Consider the following 22,960-nt stretch of genomic DNA (forward strand, 5'->3'; position numbering starts at 1 on the left):
ATTAACTTGTAACAATATAATGGACAAGAGAATAGCCATAGTATACCAAATACCAGAACTGCTTTAGCGCTGTTACTCTCACTGCACCTTCTTCTACTTCTTCTTCTTTCAGCTGCTCCCGTTAGGAGTTGCCACAGCTGATCATCTTTTCCCATATTACTCTCACTGAACAACTCAGAGTATTTATATCACTGTATCTGAATGGGGAATCGCAGAAGCAGCTGATCATAAAGAGAATAATCAGGATACAGCATCAAGCAGATGCTGCCTCAGCCACGGCAAAACGCTTCAGAGCCTTTCCTGTACGGACCTCGCGGTTCAGAAACAGTTTCATCCCAAGAACTTTAAACGCACTCCATCAATTGCTCCTTGTAGAACTGTTTGGACTTATAAGTACAATTACCTCACTGTAAACTTGCACTACAGTTATAATATTACACAAACTGCGCTGCGCTACTATATAAAGCGCGTATTTACAAGATGAAATACAGCAAAATATGTTGATTATATTATACAAATAAAACTTTAACTTCATTTAAATAATCTGTATTGTTAATAATTAAACATGTGAGGACACGGTGCCACAGCGCTAGCAAGTTCAGGGATTTTTCCTGCCTTGCGCTGTATTCTTGCTGGTGCTGACGCGACACTGGAAGGATAGACGGATAGAACAATTAAACACGTACTATGAAAATATTTCAATGTTCCTTAACAGTTTTGAAGAATTGGCGTTCTAAGCTTGCAGATGGCTTAATGTCTATTACAGAGCTGATTGTGTGGTGATTGGGTATTTGGGGAAAGAAAAGTAAGGACAGGAATTGGAGGTTAGTACGTTTGAAAGAGACAGTATTTCTGCAATAAATTATTTCATCGAAGGTCACGCATGGCACAGCAGCATCTTGTGTGAGACATGAACAATCACTGCACCACCATGTTCCCATGTTTAATAACATGCTTTCATTCCTATCATCATGAAAAAGATATCACGTATACATCTCAGTATTTTAATCATTCAGAGATCTGTAATATCACAAATGTAATGGATTCTGTGTCCTGTCAGAGAAAGAGAAAGAATAGAAGCAGGTAGTGATTCACACACACAGAGCACATAGAAGATCAAATATAGAACAAAGCATTTAACGTCCTACTTTAGTTACGATGGGATTTGAGAAACTAGTAGATTAAACGATTTTAAGATGAAGTTTATGATGTTCTACTTTAATGGCAAAATAAACTACGTGATTAAAGTGAAAATTTCAAGACTAAAGTTGACATTTTGTACTTTTTTCCCCACTGTGTGCCTTTTTTTTTCTCTGTACCCTAATAACCTTTCATATGAAACTCAGACGGTGGGCTACGACTCGCCTTTTCACAGCGACTTTGATATATGACTTCTTTTTTTTTTCGGGCACTGTGCAACTTTATAAACTTGAGCTTTTGAGTTTCTCCGACACTCTGTCACTCGATCAACTTCCTTTTGTTGTTTATACCACTGTTTAAACCAACAAATAGTATGTTTTTCTTTGCCTCCACTTGGTATTCAGTGAAATTCTAATATTTTCCCTCTTGCCTTTCCCATTGTCTTTTCACAGAACACTGAGCTTAAGGGCGATTTATATTGATTTGCATATTCAAAGAGGCGTAATTCTGGGAGGAGTTGGGGTGGGGCAGCAGGCGTGTGCATGTGCGTAAATTTCCACGCTAGGCGGGATTTATGTAGCAGAATAACGTGGAAGTTGGCGAACACACAGATTCCTTCATCTGGATTTTTCTGTGTGTAAGCACATTTCAGCTTTTGTGCTTACGTCATGTTATAGTGCGAGTTCTACACACGGCATTATGCATGAGGCCCCTGGTCTTAAACTGGCAAGCTGTTAAGCGACCAGTGTCTGTATGAATATATATGAAATGAAATGACCTTTTTTATTTTTATTTTTTTCAATATCTACATGTCTCTTACTATTTGTATTTTTTTCTTTTGATTTTTAGGTGAAATGTCGCCCTTTTGTAGAGAACTCTCTCTTCTTCTGTTATTACTGGCTCATGCCCAGGGTGAGTACTGAATTTGATTTTATCAGGACGTATCTGGTGGTGGGGGTACGCGTATTGAAGCACATAAGAAGTCCCCTTTTGTTTCTTACTCAGTGCTAACATTGTAGGAGTCTCACCAGTAGCCTCGCACAGCAGAGTGTTAATGAAGAATTACAATGCAGGAGGCTGTTGATTAAATTCGCACATGTCAGGTGTGAACATTATCTTCTGGTTTTGATTTTCTCTCACGCTGAGATTTGTCTGGGCTTTTATGGAGGGATTAACGTCTTCATTTAAGTTTATCAGTTGCCAATACTTTGAATGTTTATCTAAGTTTGAAGGAAATGTCACACAATGGAGATGATCTAAATTCATATTGTGTGCCAAGGAGTAGGCATGTGTATCAGAATGCTTTATAAAATTGAAGTCTCAGTTTAAACCTGCACATTTAGGAATGAACACCACTAGAAACAACCATAGCAAGAGTCAAAACCAGCCAGGAAGTTCTGGACTCTTACTTCATGTAAACTAAAATGATGTGCTGCCTTTGAGAAATAGCAAATTGGCATAAAGCTCTGAGTTCATGAAAAATAAGTAACACTGCAATGAGAGATGAACTTGGAGCAAATAAGATAAAGAAATATATGCAGAAGTCTGAAAATGATTATTTCTCTGTTACATTTAAGAAAAATGCAAACTGTGTGTGTCAGTGTCAGCGTACCTTTGATTGTCCCATCCTAGCAGCAGATCAAGACCAGACTAGGTAGTCCAGTCCTAACAGGAGACGATACTTGGGTTGAAGTACTGTCTCAGTTTAAATAATACACAGCTCTTCTTCTTGTTGTTGTTGTTTCATGCGTCTCCTCGTTTTGCTTAGCTGGTTGTCTGATGGACTCTTAATGGTGGCACACTGGCAGTTAATCTCTTGCCTTTCTCAGTTAACGATATGCCACTACATAGTCCTCTTGATTTAAAGGAAAGAGCAAAGGGAAAAAGTACATCCTCATGTAAACATTAAAAAATAATTGCAGTCGTTAAGCTACATAAGATCGGCTGTCACTACTGTAAACGTTATTTGCTTGTAGTGTATGAAAAGATCCAGAAATCTCCATACTGAAAGTAATAAGATGAGAGGTACATGTTAATGGAATTGTATCTGAAGCACAATTGTCTCTCTGTAATTCTTGAGCTGATTTAGTGTGTGTTGGGTTAAAGGTTATTATAGATAACAAAATCACAAAGTCTCGTCTCACAGGACATGAAAGTATCTTTATGAAAAACTCACTTCTCGTCTCAGGCTAAAAAGTCTCGTCTCATCCCAAGATTTTTTATTACAATAGAGAGATATAGATATATACTGTGTGTGTGTATATGTATGTATATTCAGTATGTCTGTATGTCTGTATATATGTGTATGTATGCATATGTGTGTGTATATTGTTCATGTTAATAAAACATCATAATGATTTGAAGTTCAGATTATGACTCCTAGCTTCCTCCCTATCACCTGCACGTCTCCATCATCTTCACTTCCCTTTCTGTCTTTCTCAGTGGGGCTGTGAGCTTCACGGTTGTTCCAAGTAAAGCTGTGTACTGCCGTGCACCACATGTAGAAAGTTCCTCTGCTTCTTTGTGAACTCGAAGTAAACTCCGCTAATGGAAAGAAGTTGACATACAATTTGACAGCTAGCATTTAACTTATGAACACAAATTTGTACCTTTGGTTCACCTCATTAGCAGGTGCACATGCATACAATCTTTTGTATTAATTAATGAACAGCTTGTAAGAATTTTACATAAAGATGTACAGTGTTTCTCGACCACTGGGTCGTTGTGGGTTGCTACTGGTGGGTTCTGAGGGGCTGTCCTTGGGTTTCAAACACTCCTGGAAGGAAGTCAAGTCCTGCTGCTTCAGATACTAAGTTGCTGTGACACACCACCAGTCCACCAAAGCGTTCAACAGCAGTGCACAGTGTTTTTCCCCATTTCAAACTGCATGTTTCATCAAGGGGACCTTCTTCCTTTCCCCCACTTTTCTAATTGTGATTGTTTTATGAAGAGTGAAACCTACCTGCTCTTTAAATGCTTTCTGTGGTTTGTTAAAGAACGTAAAGCGGTCAAGTGGGTCCCAATACAAAGAAGGTTGAGAAACACAGCTCTGATGTAAATGTGATACAACATCGAAATCGTTATCCCTAAGTGGTTGTTTTTTTTATGATGTGGTGCTTTTATCGATGCACAGAGTAAAGAGAAGAGGCCATTGTGGGGATGGCTGGTATCTCTGATCCTTTTCTTTCCCTGGTGTGACATCTCTTGTTGTAGATGTCCTCATAATTAGTGAGTTCACACCCAGTGATGCATTCAGCTAAGCCTCATGGTCCTGCTGCATGCTGTTCTCAAACCAGACCATAGTACTTCCTATCAGGCTGCTTTTGATGATGGATTTATCAAAGTTCTTTAGTATCAGAGGGCTGCATGAAATCTCTGGGGCATCTGAGATGGAGAGACATTTTTGGAACTTATTTATCATGGTGTCAATATGCTTGGACCAGATCAGGTCCTCTGTGTGTGAACACCAACACATCTGAAACTTTCCACCTTCTCCACCTGAGTGCTGTTAGTACCAAAGTCCATGGAATGAGTGCATGTGTGGATGAGACCCAAGGTTAGGGCCTTAATCATCTCACTGACTGGGGAGAGAAGAGTCAGGTGGAGAGTCAGACAAGTGGTCAGCTGGCAGGACGTGAAAAGAGATGGACAAGAAATGGGAAGAGGAGAACTTCATTGGTGTACAGTGATCAACATGAGAGTGAGCCATCCCACCTGGTAAGTGGTGTTGGAGGCCCAGGTTGTATTGTTTGATCTTCGTTTGTTCATTTCTTTTTTGTTCAGTGTTCCTTTAATAAAGTTATTCTTTTTAGTTTACTTTTCTGCTTCTTTACTGTGCTTTAGAGTTCAGGGATGCTGCGAGAGTGTGTCAGCCATTTACACCCCTGAAAGCCTCTCCTCAGTGAATATATTTGGTGTGTTTTGAATCTGAGCCACAAGAAGTCCATTTTAATTTCTCTGTACATGTGCTGTGGTACTCGTAATGTTGTATGTGTATGAAGGTTAAAGTCCGTCAGTTTGAATCTAAAACAGTTGTTTCTTTTTCTGACTTAAGTTAATTTCTCAAATTTCAGCTGACTGCAGTCTTATTGCCATTGCTACTGCCATCGTTGGAGAGACGGTGCAAATCCCCTGCTCTCTGAACATTGAAGTGTCTTTAAAGATGGAGGACATTTCTGTTGATTGGACAACATCTGAAGGTCTCATTGTTCATTCATTTGTCAAAGGACAGGATTATCTGACAAATCAGGCCCCCCAGTTTAAAAGCAGAACACAGCTCTTTGGGTCTGAGCTTCCATGTGGCAATCTGTCCCTGAGGCTGTCCAGTGTGTCCCTAACTGACGAAGAGGAATATGTCTGCTACTACCACCGAGCTGGGGAGCGCAACTCCAAACTACTGTGTCAGATGTGCCTTCAAACTGCAGGTGAGGAAACTTCAACTTCTAAACTTCTCTTCTGTATAAGAAGCTTTGTGATCTCTAATGGAGGTTGAAATAGTAAACTGGTCCTCAGATGGTGATGTATGGAGGAGTCTGATAAGGTGAAGAAAAAGAACAAGAATAGCATTGTCAGTCACTTTCTTTTTGAACTGTAGTGTCATTATATCACCAGTGGTAATTCCACACTTTACACCACTGTCTTTCGTCTTTATTTTGTATTTATTGGAGGTTTGGACTGAGTCTCCTGCCAAACACATAAACGTGAGCACTGTTGTCGTAGACACTGGTGGGCTTTCTAATACTTGGTGTAAGCCCACCAGTTGCTAACCAATAAGAATTCAAGCCCTCCAATAAAGCACATCAGTATGGACCTTTTGCCATATTTTTATGATTTGTCCACTTTTTAAACACCATTGGACTGTCTCATTCAGCTTCATAGTTCAGATCTTTTTTCCAGAACACCAGAACCTAAGTGATCTGTGGTTTCCTTTTTAGATGCATTTTTCCATTAGCCTTCTTTAGATGTTTAACAATGGAATATCCAAAATATTCTAAAATAATTATATTACAAAAAGATTAGGTAAACTTGTTTTTATAGAAATGTTGGTATCATTTGTGATTTTGGCATGAAAATTCTGGTGGGACAAACCAAATTCAATGAGGCTAAAATGTCAGTCAAATAATGACATCAGAAATCACTCAACCAATGAAGATCTATCAACTTGTAATGTCACACCAAGGTACAGTGGAAGAAGATGTCTCAACATCAAATTAATATCTGTGCAGTAAGTGGCACACTAGCAATTCATATCCAGTTTCAACAAAAGTGTTCTACTGGAAGAGAAGTTATTTCATGTGGAGATCCTGGCAGACATGACAACGATAGCAGGTTCTTTTCATATACCATACCATACCATATTTATTTGTTGAGCGCTTATAAACACAGCATTACAACTGTCCGAAGCGCTGTACAGTTCCAACAAGCAGGACTAAAAGCAAAATATTAAAAACAAACATTAAGAGAGAATTAAAACAGAGATACTAAAAACAGGTTAGGGGACCAAATAAAATAGAGAAAAATAGCAAAAGGCAAGTGGAAAATGAAACAGGTTAAGAATTAAAAGCCAATGTGAAGAAGTGCGTTTTTAGGCGAGATTTGAATGTGGCGACTGAAGCGGCTCGCCTAACCACTAAGGGCAGGGAGTTCCAGAGCCTGGGTGCACAGACGGAGAAAGCCCTTACACCACGAGCTTTAAAACGTGCCTTGGGAACAGTTTGGAGCAGCTGATCTGCGGATCTAAGAACACGAGGGGGATTGTGACAATGGAGCAAGACACTCAAATAGGCGGGGGCTAGACCGTTTAATGCCTTATAGGTTAGGAGGAGAATCTTATAATATGACATGCACTCATTTGTCTGCTGAAAATAAAGACCCTGGCCTTTAGGACCCACCAGAAAAGTAAAAGTTTAAGTTGCAAATGTGCACTCCGCCACAAGCTTATACCTAAAACACCAACATTTTGGTCAGTAGGGTCACCAACCGCACCCTGGAGCTGACCAGCAGCCCCTGGCACAAAGATACTGTAGTTTCACATACTGCTAAAAGCTCCATTTTTCTATATCCTGGTTACAAGTCACACACATAATGAAAATGGGGTAAGGTTTTAAAATAAACCCTAAATCAGGACGGGATCTTCACTTGTCAGCACAAGAGAGGCTCACCCCAGACCAGACTACTCTAAAGATCTACCTGCAAGCTTCAACTTAGCCACGCCAAAGAGGGGATAACTGGTGTAATAGTTCACATTCACCTGGCTTATGCACAATCAGGCAAACAAGAGTCTTTATAAATTAAGAATTTATTTAACACTTCAGAAAAATACAGTAAAACAAGGCGTTGGCTAAAAGGCAAATCTAACGTTAACACGTCTGAAATAACGTTATCTGACAGCAAAATCCAAGAAAAAGCACAGGAAGAGCTCAAAAACAGTAATAGTTACAAACACTCGACAGAAATACAATCATCTCCTGCTCCTGAGCCTTCACACCTGACCTAAATAGCCAGAGAGGGGGCTCAGGAGTGCTGACACCAGAGTGGCCCTTCTCCCTGGAGTTACACCACAAAGTACAAGGACCATTAAAATAGACCAATTTAAATAGTTATAAATAGAAAGGTGCAAAATAATAAGCAAAAACAATAAAACCCATAAATGTTAATAGAACATTAGAACACTCTAGACGAGAACAGGCCATTCAGCCCAACAAAGCTCGCCAGTCCTCTCCACTTATTTCTTACAAAACCCATCAAGTCGAGTTTTGAAAGTCCCTAACGTCTTACAGTCTACCACACTACTTGGTCGCTTATTCCAAGTGTCTATCGTTCTTTGTGTCAAGAAAAACTTCCTAATGTTTGTGTGAAATTTATTCTTAACAAGTTTCCAACTGTGTCCCCGTGTTCTTGATAAACTCATTTTAAAATACCAGTTTCGATCCACTGGACTAATTCCCTTCATAATTTTAAACACTTCAATCATGTCACCTCTTAATCTTCTTTTGCTTAAACTGTAAAGGCTCAGCTCTTTTAATCTTTCCTCATAATTCAACCCCTGTAGTCCTGGAATCAGCCTAGTCGCTCTTCTCTGGACCTTCTCTAGTGCTGTTATGTCCTTTTTGTAGCCAGCAGACCAAAACTGCACACAGTACTCAAAATGAGGCCTCACCAGTGTGTTATAAATGTTGAGCAGAACCTCCTGTGACTTGTACTCCACACATCAAGGCGCTATATAACCTTACATTCTGTTAGCCTTCTTTATGGCTTCTGAACACTGTCAGGAAGTTGATAGCTTAGAGTCCACTATGACTCCTAAATCCTTCTCATACGGTGTACTCTCGATTTTCCGACCGCCCATTGTGTATTCAAACCTCACATTTTTACTTCCTATGTGTAATTCTTTACATTTACTGACATTAAATTTCATTGTCCACAAATCTGCCCAAGCCTGTCTGCTATCCAAGTCCTTCTGTGATGATATAACGGAATCCAAATTATCTGCTAATCCACCTATCTTGGTATCATCTGCAAACTTAACCAGCTTGTTACTTATATTCCTATCTAAATCATTTATATATATTAAAAATACTAGCAGAATACCCGCACTTCGCAGCGGAGAAGTAGTGTGTTAAAGAAGTTATGAAAAAGAAAAGCAAACATTTTAAAAATAACGTAAGATGATTGTTAATGTAATTGTTTTGTCATTGATATGAGTGTTGCTGTATATATAAACATATATATATATATAAATATATATATAAATATATATATATATACACATCTATACACATATATATATACAGTTATACACATATACACACATACATATATATACATATACATATATACACATACTGTATATATACACACACATATATATACATACTGTATATACAACATATACATATCTACATATATACTGTATATACACATATATATACAAATCTACATATATATCTACATATATATATATATTAGGGGTGGGACTCGATTAAAAAATTAATCCAATTAATTAGAGGCTGTGTAAGAATTAATCTTGATTAATCGTATGTAATCGCACACGTAATTTGCCCCAAATCGCAAATGTTTTTTTTTTTTTAATTTAAAACGGTTTTAGTGGGCTTACAGAATCAAATAATAGACATGGACATGAATATTGTAAACTGAAGCTGTTTTAATTTCTGAAAAAAAAAAGCCTTTAAACTGCATTTGAATTCAAAACAGAAACAAAAATATCATCCCTGGTTAAAATTGGGCAGACTTAAAAATAAAGTGGTAGTTTAAGTACTTTAAGTACATTTTCAGAATAGTATTGTCTTTAAATAATAATAACCAAAATTTCACCATAAAGTGCAGTTTTTCTTCTTAAAAAATAAGTCAGAAACATAAAAGGTAATTTGACCAGCTTACTCTTTAAACTCTGAGTAACATTAGCCAAAATTATTTTGTACATTAGGCTAAAACAGTGTGATCATTGAACATTTTGTAATTAGATGTATTTAGAATTACTAACGGTCACGGAAGTCCAATGATCCCCAGTAAGAGCCACAAAGTCCGCTTTCTGTAATGCATCTAATTTTGCTTGCTTTTCAGTGTGCACAAAACCATGCTTTTATCAAGGCTTCGCTCGGGTAGTCGAAATGATCAGTCGAGGAACGCGCTTTATTCCGACTCTAACATTTTTGTAGCTGTGATGTGTGCATCAGTGTAATGGATGTACCAGGAAATCATGCATTGACAAAAGTTCCCGCTTGCTTGGAATTGAAAGTGTGATTAAATGCGCTATTTTTAACGCGCTATGGAGTACATGCATCGAAGCTTCTCAGCTGTGCTTGTGCTAAGAAAGGGAAAATTTTAAAATAACGAACATGATTCTGCGCTAACCTAATATTTTTTCATACGCCCCAAACCAAGGAGATGCTAAGGTAAAATGAATCGGGTAGCTGCAGACATAGTCAGTACATCCCCTCTCGAATCGAACCTCAATGTCGTTAGAGGCTTAAGACTTACAATTCGCCACAGCGTGGCTTGTCTATGCTAAAGTATGTATTGTAGATCGGGTATATATATACATTTATATATATACCCGTATCGCAGTGGAGAAGTAGAAGTTATGAAAAGAAAAGGGAACATTTTAAAAATAACGTAACATGATTGTCAATATACAGTAATTGTTTTGTGAGTGTTATTGAATGTTGCTGTCATCAAGGATTTGATTATCATTATTTCTTTCAATCAGGCTCGTATTTGTAGGATGTGTTCAAGTTACATTCCGTGTTTGTCGATCGCTGTAAAGATAAGAGGTTTCATTCATCGATTAGTTCCTTACTGCATCAATAAACAGCTCGCCTTCCTTTTATCTGTGATGTGACAAACTGCATGCACGTTTTTTTTACACTGTCTTCCTTTAGCAGGACATTCACTTTTTCCACCGTGTGCTTTGTTTCCGCAGTAGCTGCACTTATGAATATGATTCTATGTATAAGACGCTCATATTTTTTGCTGCCTTCTCAATTGTGTAATTCGGTTTTGTTCAGCACTCTTTGGAACTGTTGCTTTTGTCTGTGCACTGCGCAGTTCACGGAGCCGCTTGGTGTTCTTGCATCGAAGGTTCCCAGCTGTACTGGTGCCATCTCGTAATGTCAGCTAAGACCCGCACTTAAAAGTTTCTCTCGCAGTTTCAATGAGTTTGTGCCAAACACCACCCTGACCATCTCATCTTCCTCTGCATAAGCACAGTCCTTCACCGTGAACATTTACCGGCAGTGTTTGTATTGGATTGCCGCTGATGGACGGCCTTATATGGGCAGGCACTAAATTACAAACGCTAGTGGCAGCCTGTCTATGAACTTAATTTAATATAAACTTACGGTTCACGCCGTGCTTTGTTTCCGCAGTAGCTGTACTTATGAATATGCTTGTATGCATCATTTGCTTCATAATGTTTTTCTGCCTTCTCAATTGTGAAATGGCGTTTTGTGCTGATCGCTGTTTGGAGTTCTTCCTTGTGCTCTACGTACTTACGTGGAGGCGTGATGATGTCACACTAAACTCCCCCTGTGGCCATCTCCAACTCAAGACTCCATTACATTATATGGGGAAAAATAGCTTCCAGTTATGACCCTTATGCGTAGAATTTCGAAATGAAACCTGCCCAACTTTTGTAAGTAAGCTGTAAGGAATAAGCCTGCCAAATTTCAGCCTTCTACCTACACGGGAAGTTGGAGAATTAGTGATGAGTCAGTGAGTGAGTGAGTGAGGGCTTTGCCTTTTATTAGTATAGATCAGCGGCCCTAGCACTACCCCCTGCTGGTCACCACTCTTAACATCGGCCAGTTCTGATGAGGTTCCTCACACCATCACCCTCTGCTTCCTGTGTCTTAGCCAATTCTGCACCATCTAAAAACATCACCCTGAACTCTTCTTTTAACTTCTTTTAACTTGATGCCCAACCTCTCATGTGGCACCTTATCAAATACTTTCTGAAAGTCCAGATAAATAATATCATAAGCTCCACTTTGATCGTATCCTTTTGTTGCCTCCTCATAGAATTCCAGCATGTTAGTAAAACACAACCTCCCTCTTCTGACCCCATGCTGACTGTTATAATAACTCCTGTCCTTGTCATGTGTTGTTCAATCTTATCCTTAATAATTCCTTCCATTAATTTTCCTGTGAACCCTAACACATGACAAGCTAGAATAGAAGTTGCATTGAGCAACTGGAGAATTGAACAAATTGAAGTTTGCATTTGTAAACATTTTAATAGTAAGTTAAATGATTGATGGAAGTGAACTGCTTATTTTGTTGCCACAGCACCATCTGGTGTTTGGAGGTTCAGTAATTTTAAGAGCTCATTCACATAAAGCCTAATGGTGGTGCAGTGAGGAGCAGCGGAGTGGTTTATGTTGCTGGCTGGTGACGAAACTCTCTAATATCTGACCCCACGTTTTTAAAGCTGCCACACATTATTTTCTGCTCTTTACACTCCATCCTGTCGTGGTTCTTGTTTTTGATGCCACTAACCTCAGCTTTTGAGATATTCAGACATTACAGTAGCGGTGCCACTCGTCACTGAAGTGGTCCACATACAGAATGGCCTTGTTGAGCTCAGCACTGTTTTATGTCGGATGTTATCTTATATCTGACACATTTTTCTTTTTTCTTTTGATTTTAATTCATCCTTTTGTTTTTATTATTTACTCTTTTCAACATTTATTTGATGCCCCTACATTCTGTCTAGTGCTGCCAGGATAGGCCATGGCCCCCCAAACCCTGAACTGGATTGCACCGGTTTGGCTGTCATTTTCATTCCTTTTGCTGCTTGTAGTTTTTAAATAGTTGGTCTTCAGATTTGTTGCTCATTCTGTTTCATTTATTCCTGAAATGTACTGGTTGGTTATTTTACCATTTGTTTGATTCTGTTTTAAGACATACTGGTGTGGCTTACTGGGAGAAGAGAGAATTGGGGTGCAGTGTGAGGTGCCCAGGTAAACCTCAATTAAATAATAAAAATGAAGGTTCTAAAAGACGAGTGCTTAGCTTGTAGTCTGCCTCACAGTCGGTAGGTTTGGGCAGCACTACAACATTTCATAACTTTCCTGGCCTGACAAAGCTGTGAAGGGCGAGCTGCCCAACTTATTGTGTTTAATTGTATGAGCATCTGCTCAATGAAATGCTTTCTTGAATGCAGGTTCATAATTGAAAAGATAAATGAAATGTTCTTATGTGAGCTCTCAGATACTTCAGTACAGTGAAGGCCTTTGAAATCTAATGGTCAGTGTGTGTCCTAAGAGGAATTGGGGACGCCAGTGAGCCGCTGTCCAGTCCAGTGTGTCTGATGAGGTCAGCTGTGCCACCGGACTGTAGGAGATGAAGCAGCAGGTCACACACACGTCTCACTGCAGGTTCAGTCCTTTTAATGTGTTGTGTCTCTTCAGGTCGTTACTCTGTCCCAGTTGTCCAAGGACCAGCATCACCAGTGTTTAAAGACAGTGAGGTCAGTTTCACCTGCAAGTCTACTGGGGGATTCCCTGAGCCAAAGGTCCAGTGGTCTGTGAATAAGGAGCTGCTTGAGAACTCAAGACGAGTGAACACAACACTGAGCCGCGACAGCAGAGGTCTGTACAATGTGACCAGCGTCCTGACTGTGAATGTGACAGGAGACGTGTCTGTGACCTGCACTGTTGAGAATGACAGACTGAGGGAGAAGAGGACATCAGCTGAAATTCAGTGTGAGTTCACCTTGTGTGTGAGCACAGAAGCAGGCACTAGGAAATCTACATCACAAAGAAAGACCACTTATTGTGACACCCACCTGCAGATTGTCCTTCCTTTACTTATCACAAGTTATGTCAGCTATTGTCACCAGCAGCTGACATTTACCAGTACAAGTGACATGAGCACAACTGAAGGAAAGAATGCACTTTGGGTAACTCACATGAACACACTGAACACACTCACATGCCATGTTGTTGTTGTTATTCTTTGTCACATCCCACAATACAGTTATTAATTTATTAGTTTATTTAGTTATTTAACTTTATAGACATAGCGGGGCGGTGGCACAGTTGTAGTGCTGTTGGCATGCGGTAAGCAGAACTCAAACAAATGCAAGTGTAGATTATACTCGTCACTAAATTCAAACTTACACGTGTAAAAGTATGGCTTTGTTAAAACATGAAGAAAACAAAGTAGAACCTGATGAACATAAAACTGTTCTGAGCTCAGTCTGTGGAGCAAGCAGTCAAATTAAAACACAAGTCCAATGAGACAAAGGCAAACATAAAGAACTGGACTACCATAAACACGTGTGGCCACCATTACGGTCATCTACAGACTGAGTCGGGTAGCCGGGCTCTGGACACCTACCTTCAAGAATGAAAGATAATTAATTACTCGTCACATTATAAGCAGCTGTTTGAGTTAATGTTTCAAATTGTCGAGTATTTCATCTTTGTCTTTGATTTACAGATCTGGTTAAAGCAGAGAAAGAGTCAAACGGAGTGAGCGGAGGCACCAAGGTGATACTGGTGTTAGTGCCAGTTGTGCTGCTGATTATAGCAATTGTGGTATTAAAGAAGAGGATGAGGAAACATCAGAGAATACCAGGTATGTCAAACTTAAACACTGAGCTGATAGGCTGTCATGTCATCACTTGATGTTCATCACTTGTTTGTCCAAGATGTCCTCATTCTTTTAAGTTGCTCTTTTGTGAGGTGAAGTCCGCACACATCTGTATGTCTGTCTGTCTGTATGTCTGTCTATCTTTTGTCCCAGCACTGCTTACTGTTGGCACAGCCTACAGGATGGTAAAGGATTCACCACCAGCCACTGGAGGACATCACAGGACAACTAGATGTTAGGAGCTCCACGAGGTCACAAGGCTGACGACATCAAATTTCTTTCTTTTCTTCACTCTGTGTTCTGTCCGCTGTTGCTGTTATGGTTTGGATTTCTCATCTCCAGCCTGCACTCTTTACACGTCTTCATCTCAGAATGTCACTGTTCTGATTATCCAGCCATCTGAACACATTTTCATGAATTTTCTTTCAGTAACAAACAAAGACCAGGAATCTGAAATTCCACTGCAGCAAACACTGAACAAGGACAACCCTGAAACTTAGCAGCTCTGAGAATGTGAAAGAAGGTAACTTTAAATATCAACCTCCAATTTATTAAAGACAAACTGAGTCTGTGTCTGCATAGACAGCTTTAGAGTTTTCATCTTCAGTCCGTCGATTGTGTTTTTTGTGTTTTATTGTATTGCAGTTTTGGTACTCTGCATGTGAACTTAAGATGGACTTTCCGAACTACTAACACGGTGTAATCGTAAAACATGAGACTAGGAAGTAAAGCTACTAATGATATTAAAGTCATTATAGCAGCACAATCATTTTCCACTTAGCTCCACTTTTCATTGTCCACTTTTCTCTAATAGGACATGTTATGTAATGCTGTGCGAAACAAACATGTCCTCTTAGCGTCACTCTAACCCTGCATTAATACCACGACTCAGGTCTCTCAAAGAAGGGCTAATTTGTTATCCTAAATTATATAAAGTACACAAAGTACAAGAGAAGTCGCCAACACAGGCCTTGACCCGTCTGCCTGAGGGGCTCACCTCTTCACCCCTCTCATTCTCTGCTTTTGTGACCCTGAGCTCTCATCCTCCTGCCAGTGAGTTGTTGCCCCAGCTGTCCTCCTAACCACAGTCTCATTGTGGCTCTGGTATTTTAAATGTCTTGGCAAAACCCTCCTTGTACCCCAGCTCTCCCTGCATTCCTGACCCGCATTAGTCCTCAAAGTACCAGGCCTTTTCAGCACCACAGCGCCAGTCTTTCTGTGTGCTGCCATCCAATGTGCCACAGAGAAAATACCAACCTCCTGCCTCTAAGGACAGCACAGTCTTTGGTTTCCTGCTTAGGGAACATAAGGTGGTTTCTCTTGGCCAGCAGGACTTCTGACATCTTGACACACTTCCTTAAGCTGTAAGATTTCTGTTGGATCAGCTTTATCAGTGCCTTTGAAGACCTGGATTAGACCACCACACAGTGCTGTCTGCTCAGACTGAACAGGTTTAATTCTCTGACTTTGTCACAGTAGGACATGTCCTTAAGTTTACATTTAAAATGACGTGTTCCATCTAACGTGACTTACAACATTCATGATACAATTGATTGCGTTTCTTGTGTTTTTTTCCCCCACTTTTAGCACAGGAAAGTGAAGTGACTTGCTGATGGTCACACAGTTTCAGAAACAGGATTTGAATCTGCAGCCTCAGGGTTTAAAGTCCAAAGCCAAGACTTGGCAAGGCAGTGCAGGATGAAGAACACAGCTCTGATGCTAATGAGGGGTTGGAATAGCTTTACCATACTTGCAGTCAAACCCGGCCGCCTGGGTGAAAACCAGGAATTCTAACTGCCAGACCATATGGGACACGTCCTTCTTGGCCCTTTGGCTAGTGTATCAAGTGTAGTATCTATTCTTAAGTCCCATGATGCACCTGGTGGTTCTTCTTTTCACAGCTTCAAGTGTTGCTGTGTCTTTCTTGTAGTATGGTGACCAGAACTGCACACAGTGCTCCAGATGTGGTCTCACTGGTGTGTTATGGAGTTTGAGCACAATGTCCCTTGACTTATATTCCACAGGTTTTATGATATAACCTAACATTTTATTTGCCTTTTAATTACTTCTTCACTTTGCTTAGATGATGATGATGTTGTGTCAGCATAAACCCTAAACCCTTTTCAGAGGTCTCTTGGTGTAGCTCGGTGTTTCCCATCTTGTATTTATAATTGATGTTCCCTCTGCCCACGTGTTGCACTTTACACTTTTTTATATTAAACTCCATTTTCTAAGTGCTCTTCCATTTCTGAGGCTTGTCCAGGGGCCTTATGTATAACACCGTGCGTAGAATTCACACTATAACATGGCGTAAGCACAAAAGCAGGAATGTGCGTACGCACGGACAAATCAAGTTGCATAAATCTGTGTCAACTTCTGCGTTCTTGTGCTACATAAATCCCGATCAGCGTGAAAAGTAACATATGTGCACATGCCTGCTGTCCCGCCCCGTCTCCTCCCAGAGTTATGCCTCTTTGAATATGCAAATCAATATAAATAGCCCTTAAGCTCAGCGTTCTGTGAAAAGGCAATGGCAAAAGCACGAGGGAAAATAGAATTTCAGCGAATACCAAGTGGAGGCAAAGAAAAACATACTATTTGTGGGTTTAAAAAGTGATATAATCAACAAAAGGAAGTTGATTGAGTGACATAGCGTGTCGAAGAAACTCAAAAGCTCAAGTTCACAAAGTTGCACAGTGCCCAAAATAAAAAAGAAGTTGTCAGATATCAAAGTCTTCGTGAAAAGGCGAATCGTAGCCCACTGTCTGAGTGTCATATGAAAGATTATTAGGGTACAGAGAAAAAAAAGGCACACAGTGGGGAAAAAAGCACGAAATGTCAACTTTAATCTCGAAATGTCCACTTTAATCACGTAGTTTATTTTGTCATTGAAGTAGAACATCATGAACTTCATCTTAAAATTGTTTAATTAACCAGTTTCTCAAATCCCATCGTAACTAAAGTAGCACGTTAAATGCTTTGTTTTGTATTTGATCTTTTATGTGCTCTGTGTGTGTGAATCACTACTTGCTTCTTAAACAGGCTTTCTCTTCCTCTGATAGGACACAAAATCCATTACATTCGTGATATTACAGTCTCTGAATAATTCAAATACTGACATGTATACATGATATCATTTTCATAATGATAGGAGTGGCTCAGTGATTGTTCATGTCTCACTGAAGATGCTTGCTGTGCCGTGCGTGACATTCGGTTAAATAATTTATTGCATCAGCACTGTCTCTTTCAAATGTACTAATATCAAATTCCTGTCCGTCCTTTTCTTTCTCAAAATACCCAGTCGCCACACAATCAGCTCTGTGATAGACATTAAGTCATTTGTAAGCTTAGAATGCCGATTTTTCAAAACTGTTAAGGAACATTGAAATATCTTTGTAGTACATGTTTAATTATTCTATCCATCTATCCTTCCGGTGTTGCGCCAACCCCAGCAAACATACAGCGCGAGGCAGGAACAATACCTGAAGGGAACGCCATCTCCTTGCTAGTGCTGCGGCACCGTGTCCTCACATGTTTAATAATTAACCATATAGATTATTTAAATGAAGTTAACCCATTTATGCCGAAGGTTGAAATTTTTGAGTTTATGCATGAAATTCACATATGTTGTATAGAAAAATATAAGGAACAAGAACTTGAAGAGAAAAAAAAATTATTACATTCCATTGTTGAGTTATGTGGCGTTCCAAAATTGGAACACTAGGCAATTTCCCTTACATTATACATAACATATAAAATTATGTTTCTTATCTCAGGAGATGGTAAATACCTGCTATTCAGTGTGATATCCAGCAGAGCATTTGACATGTAAGGCACCATCACATTTTTCACATCAAATGTGGTGTTCTTATGACATTGAGCACACCGTGTTTGCTTTCCCTGTTTGACTATCACATGATTCAGGCAATCATAATGTGAATCAATGGTGCGCTTCTGAGAAGGTCTTCCTGTTCGGCCAGGGTCTGCAGGATGACCGTGGGTTTCCAAATAATGGCATACGTTACGTTGGCGAAACTCCAGAAGATCTATTGGCTACTTATCATATGTTTTATGCAGTTGCCATGCATTTTGTACGGCCTATTCGAAACAGAACAACAGAGGACTTGAACACCATTTCTTTCCACGGATTGATGCCCGATACTTATCAATGTTTTCATCAGCTCTGTCTGCGCCTTCCATGAAATGGTTATAGACTTTGATCATGTTTGGCTGCTGGACTTGGATCTTCTTTTTCAGTTTCTGGGAATAACGATTGACAAGACATAGGGGATCAATACCAGCACCAGATGAAGCAACAGTGACAACACTGCCATGCCATCTGCATACAATATTGCCTTTGCCATCAATTTGATAATCGAATGTGGCTCTTTCTATTTTCTTTAGCACTACATTTGATTCAAATGGTGCTTTGTCAATGTGATCATTTCTCACTGTACCTGTTGCCTGATGTCCCATTGAACTGAGCTTATCCAGAAGTGCAATGCTGATGAAAAAGTTAACAAATAGAAAATGGTATTGTCCAGGGTGTGCCTGTACAAGTGCCTCACTAAACTGCAGGACAAGTGATGCACTGACACCATATTCCTCATGTTTATTATCTGGGTTTTTACCCTGAAATGGCTGAAACCAGCAATTGTAGCCCAGACGAGTGGCACCACACCAAAACTTGAAGCCAAACCGAATGGGCTTTCCACAAATAAATTGTTTGCACCCTAATTTCATGTAAAGATAGAGCTCGAGGCTTTTTCAGAGAGATCTTCAACTGTAAAGGGAAAAATATATTATTAGTCCTACTGGTAGGGGTTTTGCCTGGTGCTCCAAAAATGGAACACGCAAAATGTAAAGTCCATAACCAATACAACAATAATAACTTTGGTAGTTTCTTTTTACAGCACGATAACATAACTATTAGAAAAGTAATAGAAAAAAAAATGTTAGTATATGATGTAGTGCAGCAAAGTCATATCTACCTGTCTTTGGATAGTTCTTCAACAATGTGAGAAAATTCACATCATTTCTTTAGGAGATCCCAGCACAAATGTCTGCAGCACACTGACTAACTGTGCACGGTGTGATAAGGTGTACCCCCAGAAAGCAGACGTGCGTGAAAAGTTGGAGACTGGCGATGTCCTTAAGCAGTAGGATATAAATAACTCCAAACGTGACTGTCGTTCCAATAATGGAACACACGGCATAAATGGGTTAAAGGTTTATCTGCATAATATAAACATATTTTGCTGCATTTCATCTTCAACATGATATCGTCATCATATAAATTTGCACTTTATATTAAGTGGCCTCAGGTTGTGTAATATTATAACTGTAGTGTAAGTTTCCAGTGATGTGATTGTACTTAAGTACACACAGTTCTTCTACAAGGAGCACTTGATGGACTTAATGATTGTTTAGAGTTCTTGAGATGAAACTGTTTGTGAACCGCGAGGTCCGTACAGGAAAGGCTCTGAAGCATTTGACATATGAGAGCAGTTAAATAGACAGCATGGCTGAGGCAGCGTGTGCTTGATGCTGTATACTGATAGTTCTCTTTCCGATCAGCTGCTGTAGAGCTGTGATTCCACACTCAGATACAGTGATATAAATACTCCGAGTGGTGCAGTGAGAGGAATATGGAAAAGATGATCCGCTGTGGCAACTCCTAATGGGAGCAGTTGAAAGAAGAAGAAGAAGAAGAAGGTGCAGTGAGAGTAACAACGCTAAAGCAGCTATTGTATTTAGAATAGTTTGACCTTTCTGTGGACCATTATATTGTTACAGGTTAATTACAATCGGATACATCAAACTAATAAATAATATGCAGTTAATTTCAGTGTATTTATAAAGCCACATCAGGGATGTGGATCTGAAAAAGAAAGAGAATTCACACAGGAACAGTAGCACTGCTTTGACGCTGGGTGCCACCAGTCTGCAAAACCGAGCACAGAACCTGCGTACGACAAGGCATGAGCTACCGTGGAAATGTGCATAGCTTTATGCCAAGTTTAGGTTTTATACATTGTGATTTGAACTTGGAAACAGGCTTATGCAACATTTTTGTGCATACGCACCGTTTGTACATGAGGCCCCTGGTCTTTTTAATTTTTATTGCTGCCTCCTCAGTGTCTGCCATCCCTCCAATTTTAGTGTCATCTGTGAATCTGACAAGTTCACTAGCAACACCAGAATGAATGTCATTAATATTAATCAGAAAGTAATGAGTCCAAGGACAGACCATTGAGGGACTCCACTAATAACCTCCCTCCATTCTCCTCTTTTTTGTTATCTTTGTTACCTTCTGGTTAACCATCTTCAGATCCAACCTGATACCCCCTGGCACTGCTCTTGTGCCCACTCCTGCCACCTGCTGACTGTCAGTGTAGTTTTTCTCCTTTGTTTCTTTGGCTCAGCCCCTGACCTGTGCCATCGTTGTGTCATTTGTGCTAAGAGGTCTTCCTCTGTATTTTGGCATCCTGGTGCTACACACACAATGACAACCACTTGTAGACTTGGCATCTCTTGAATGTTTGTGTATTTCTGAGCAATGGTGGAAACGAGAGGAAGTGAATTTAGGATGGAAGATTTATGGGAATCAGGAGCAAACGCTCGTGTCATGGAGTGAACCGCACTGAAATGTGTTTGAGTGGAGTCGCAAAATGGCGCTCTCTGTGGACAGCCACTGCCATTTAGAAGGAACTTTATGAAAGGCACATTTGCTGTTTTCTGAAGATGATTTATTTTGATTGTTAACTAACTTTTTAAATTTATTGTCTTGCTTTATGTAGATTAACTTGTGCTGAGACTACAGTGTTGGCATTGAGGAGTTTTAAAGGAGCGCCTGAGGAGCACATAAGTGAATCTGAAGAACTTTGTCTTCATTTGGACAAATTTGAATTTGCACTGAACAAGTTGACTGGAAGGTGAATGAGTTGACTGTTTTTAAGGAATGGTTCTTCATTCCAGGTGGCTATGAGTGTTAAAAGATGGAGCACTGAAGCCCCTGACTGATCCCAGCACCTAAACGACACACAAACTGATGTGACGCCACTACTAAGACATGAGGAAGAGGCTTTGTGTCCTTGGAAAAAAAAAAAAAACTCTCCAAAATGTTTTCAGGACAAGATCCAACCTGCGAACGCTGCAATCAAGTCCCAGCCTCACTAGGTCACATGTTCTGGGCCTGCACCAAATTAACATTATTCTGGACAAACATTTTTAATTACCTCTCAGACAGCCTTGGACTCACAATCCCTCCTAACCCACTAACAGCTGTGTTTGAGGGTCTTCCAGAGGGGCTTAAAGTGGAGAAAGACAAACAAATTGTGATTGCATTCACTACACTGTTGTCACGCAGACTCATTCTGATAAACTGGAAGAACCCAAACTCTCCTCTTTTAAGTCAGTGGGAAACCGACGTGTTATACTATTTGAAACTGGAAAAAATCAAATACTCAGTTAGAGGATCTGTGCAGACTTTTTTCAAAACATGGCAGGATCTAATCAGTAATATTTTAGAATCTATACTAATAAAAGGCAAAGCACTCACTGACTCACTCACTCACTCACTGACTCATCACTAATTCTCCAACTTCCCGTGGGTGGAAGGCTGAAATTTGGCAGGTTCATTCCTTACAGCTTCCTTACAAAAGTTGGGCAGGTTTCATATCGAAATTCTACGTGTAATGGTCATAACTGGAAGCTGTTTTCTCCATTTACTGTAATGGAGATGAGCTTCAACGCCGTGGGGCGGAGTTTATGTGACATCATCACGCCTCCCGTAATCCACGCAGTACATAGAAAACCAGGAAGACCTCAAAAGCTGAAGAAAACATGCATTATATAATTGAGAAGGCAGCGAAACAATAAGAAGCGGCGAGTGACATATACAACCATATTCATGAGTTCTGCTACTTGGAAACAAAGCGATGTAAACCTACACTTTAAATTAAGTTCATAGACAGGCTGCGCTGGCGTTTGTAATTTAGTGCCTGCCCATATAAGGCCGTCCGTCAGCGGCAATCCAATAGCAAACTCCACTAAATATTCACGGGTTAAGGACTGTGCTTATGGAGAGGAAGATGAGATGGTCAGGGTGGTGTTTGACACAAACTCAGCGAAACTGCGAGAGAAAGTTTTAAGTGCCAGGACTAAGGTAACATTAAATACAGCCATGGACATAGCACGAGATGGCACCAGCACAGCTGGGAACCTTCGATGCATGTACACGAGTGGCTCACGTGAACTGGCGCAGTGCACAGATAAAAGCAACAGTTCCAAAGAGCTGAACAAAACCGAATTACACAATTGAAAAGGCAGCAAAAATATGAAGCGTCTCATACATACAAGCATATTCATAAATCCAGCTACTGCGGAAACAAAGCACACGTTGGAAAAAGTCAATGTCCGCTAAAGGAAGACAGTGTAAAAAACCCGTGCATGCAGTGTGTCAGGTCTCAGATAAAGAAGAAGGCGAGCTGTTTATTGATGCAGTAAGAAACGAATCGATGAATGAAACCTGTCATCTTTACAGCGATTGACAAACACGGAATGTAACTTGAACACAACACATCCTACAAATACGAACCTGATTGAAAGAAATAATGATAATCAAATCCTTGATGACAGCAACACTCAGTAACACTCACAAAACAAATACTGTATATTGACAGTCATGTTACGTTATTTTAAA

At 39.9% G+C, this 22,960-nt stretch overlaps 1 protein-coding gene across 1 annotated transcript; it reads left to right on the forward strand.

The window, feature by feature from the left end:
• The first annotated feature begins 1,975 nt into the window (after positions 1-1,975).
• Positions 1,976-21,353, forward strand: LOC120517165 (ICOS ligand-like). Its single transcript, XM_039739329.1, has 6 exons — positions 1,976-2,052; positions 5,214-5,564; positions 13,071-13,364; positions 14,104-14,241; positions 14,686-14,779; positions 21,057-21,353. Exons 1-5 carry the CDS (start codon positions 1,995-1,997, stop codon positions 14,754-14,756), a joined length of 912 nt encoding a protein of 303 aa, XP_039595263.1. The 5' UTR covers positions 1,976-1,994; the 3' UTR covers positions 14,757-14,779; positions 21,057-21,353.
• Positions 21,354-22,960: the final 1,607 nt, after the last annotated feature.

Source organism: Polypterus senegalus, chromosome 1 (genome assembly GCF_016835505.1).
Source record: "Polypterus senegalus isolate Bchr_013 chromosome 1, ASM1683550v1, whole genome shotgun sequence".
Lineage (NCBI taxonomy): Eukaryota > Metazoa > Chordata > Cladistia > Polypteriformes > Polypteridae > Polypterus > Polypterus senegalus.

Bases quoted from the DNA above. Each gene is read 5' to 3' on its own strand.
- LOC120517165 (XM_039739329.1), top strand. From the start codon at position 1,995: ATGTCGCCCTTTTGTAGAGAACTCTCTCTTCTTCTGTTATTACTGGCT. The intron at 5,565-13,070 runs GTGAGGAAACTT...GTGTCTCTTCAG, and splicing joins GATGTGCCTTCAAACTGCAG to GTCGTTACTCTGTCCCAGTT. The intron at 14,242-14,685 runs GTATGTCAAACT...ATTTTCTTTCAG, and splicing joins GAAACATCAGAGAATACCAG to TAACAAACAAAGACCAGGAA.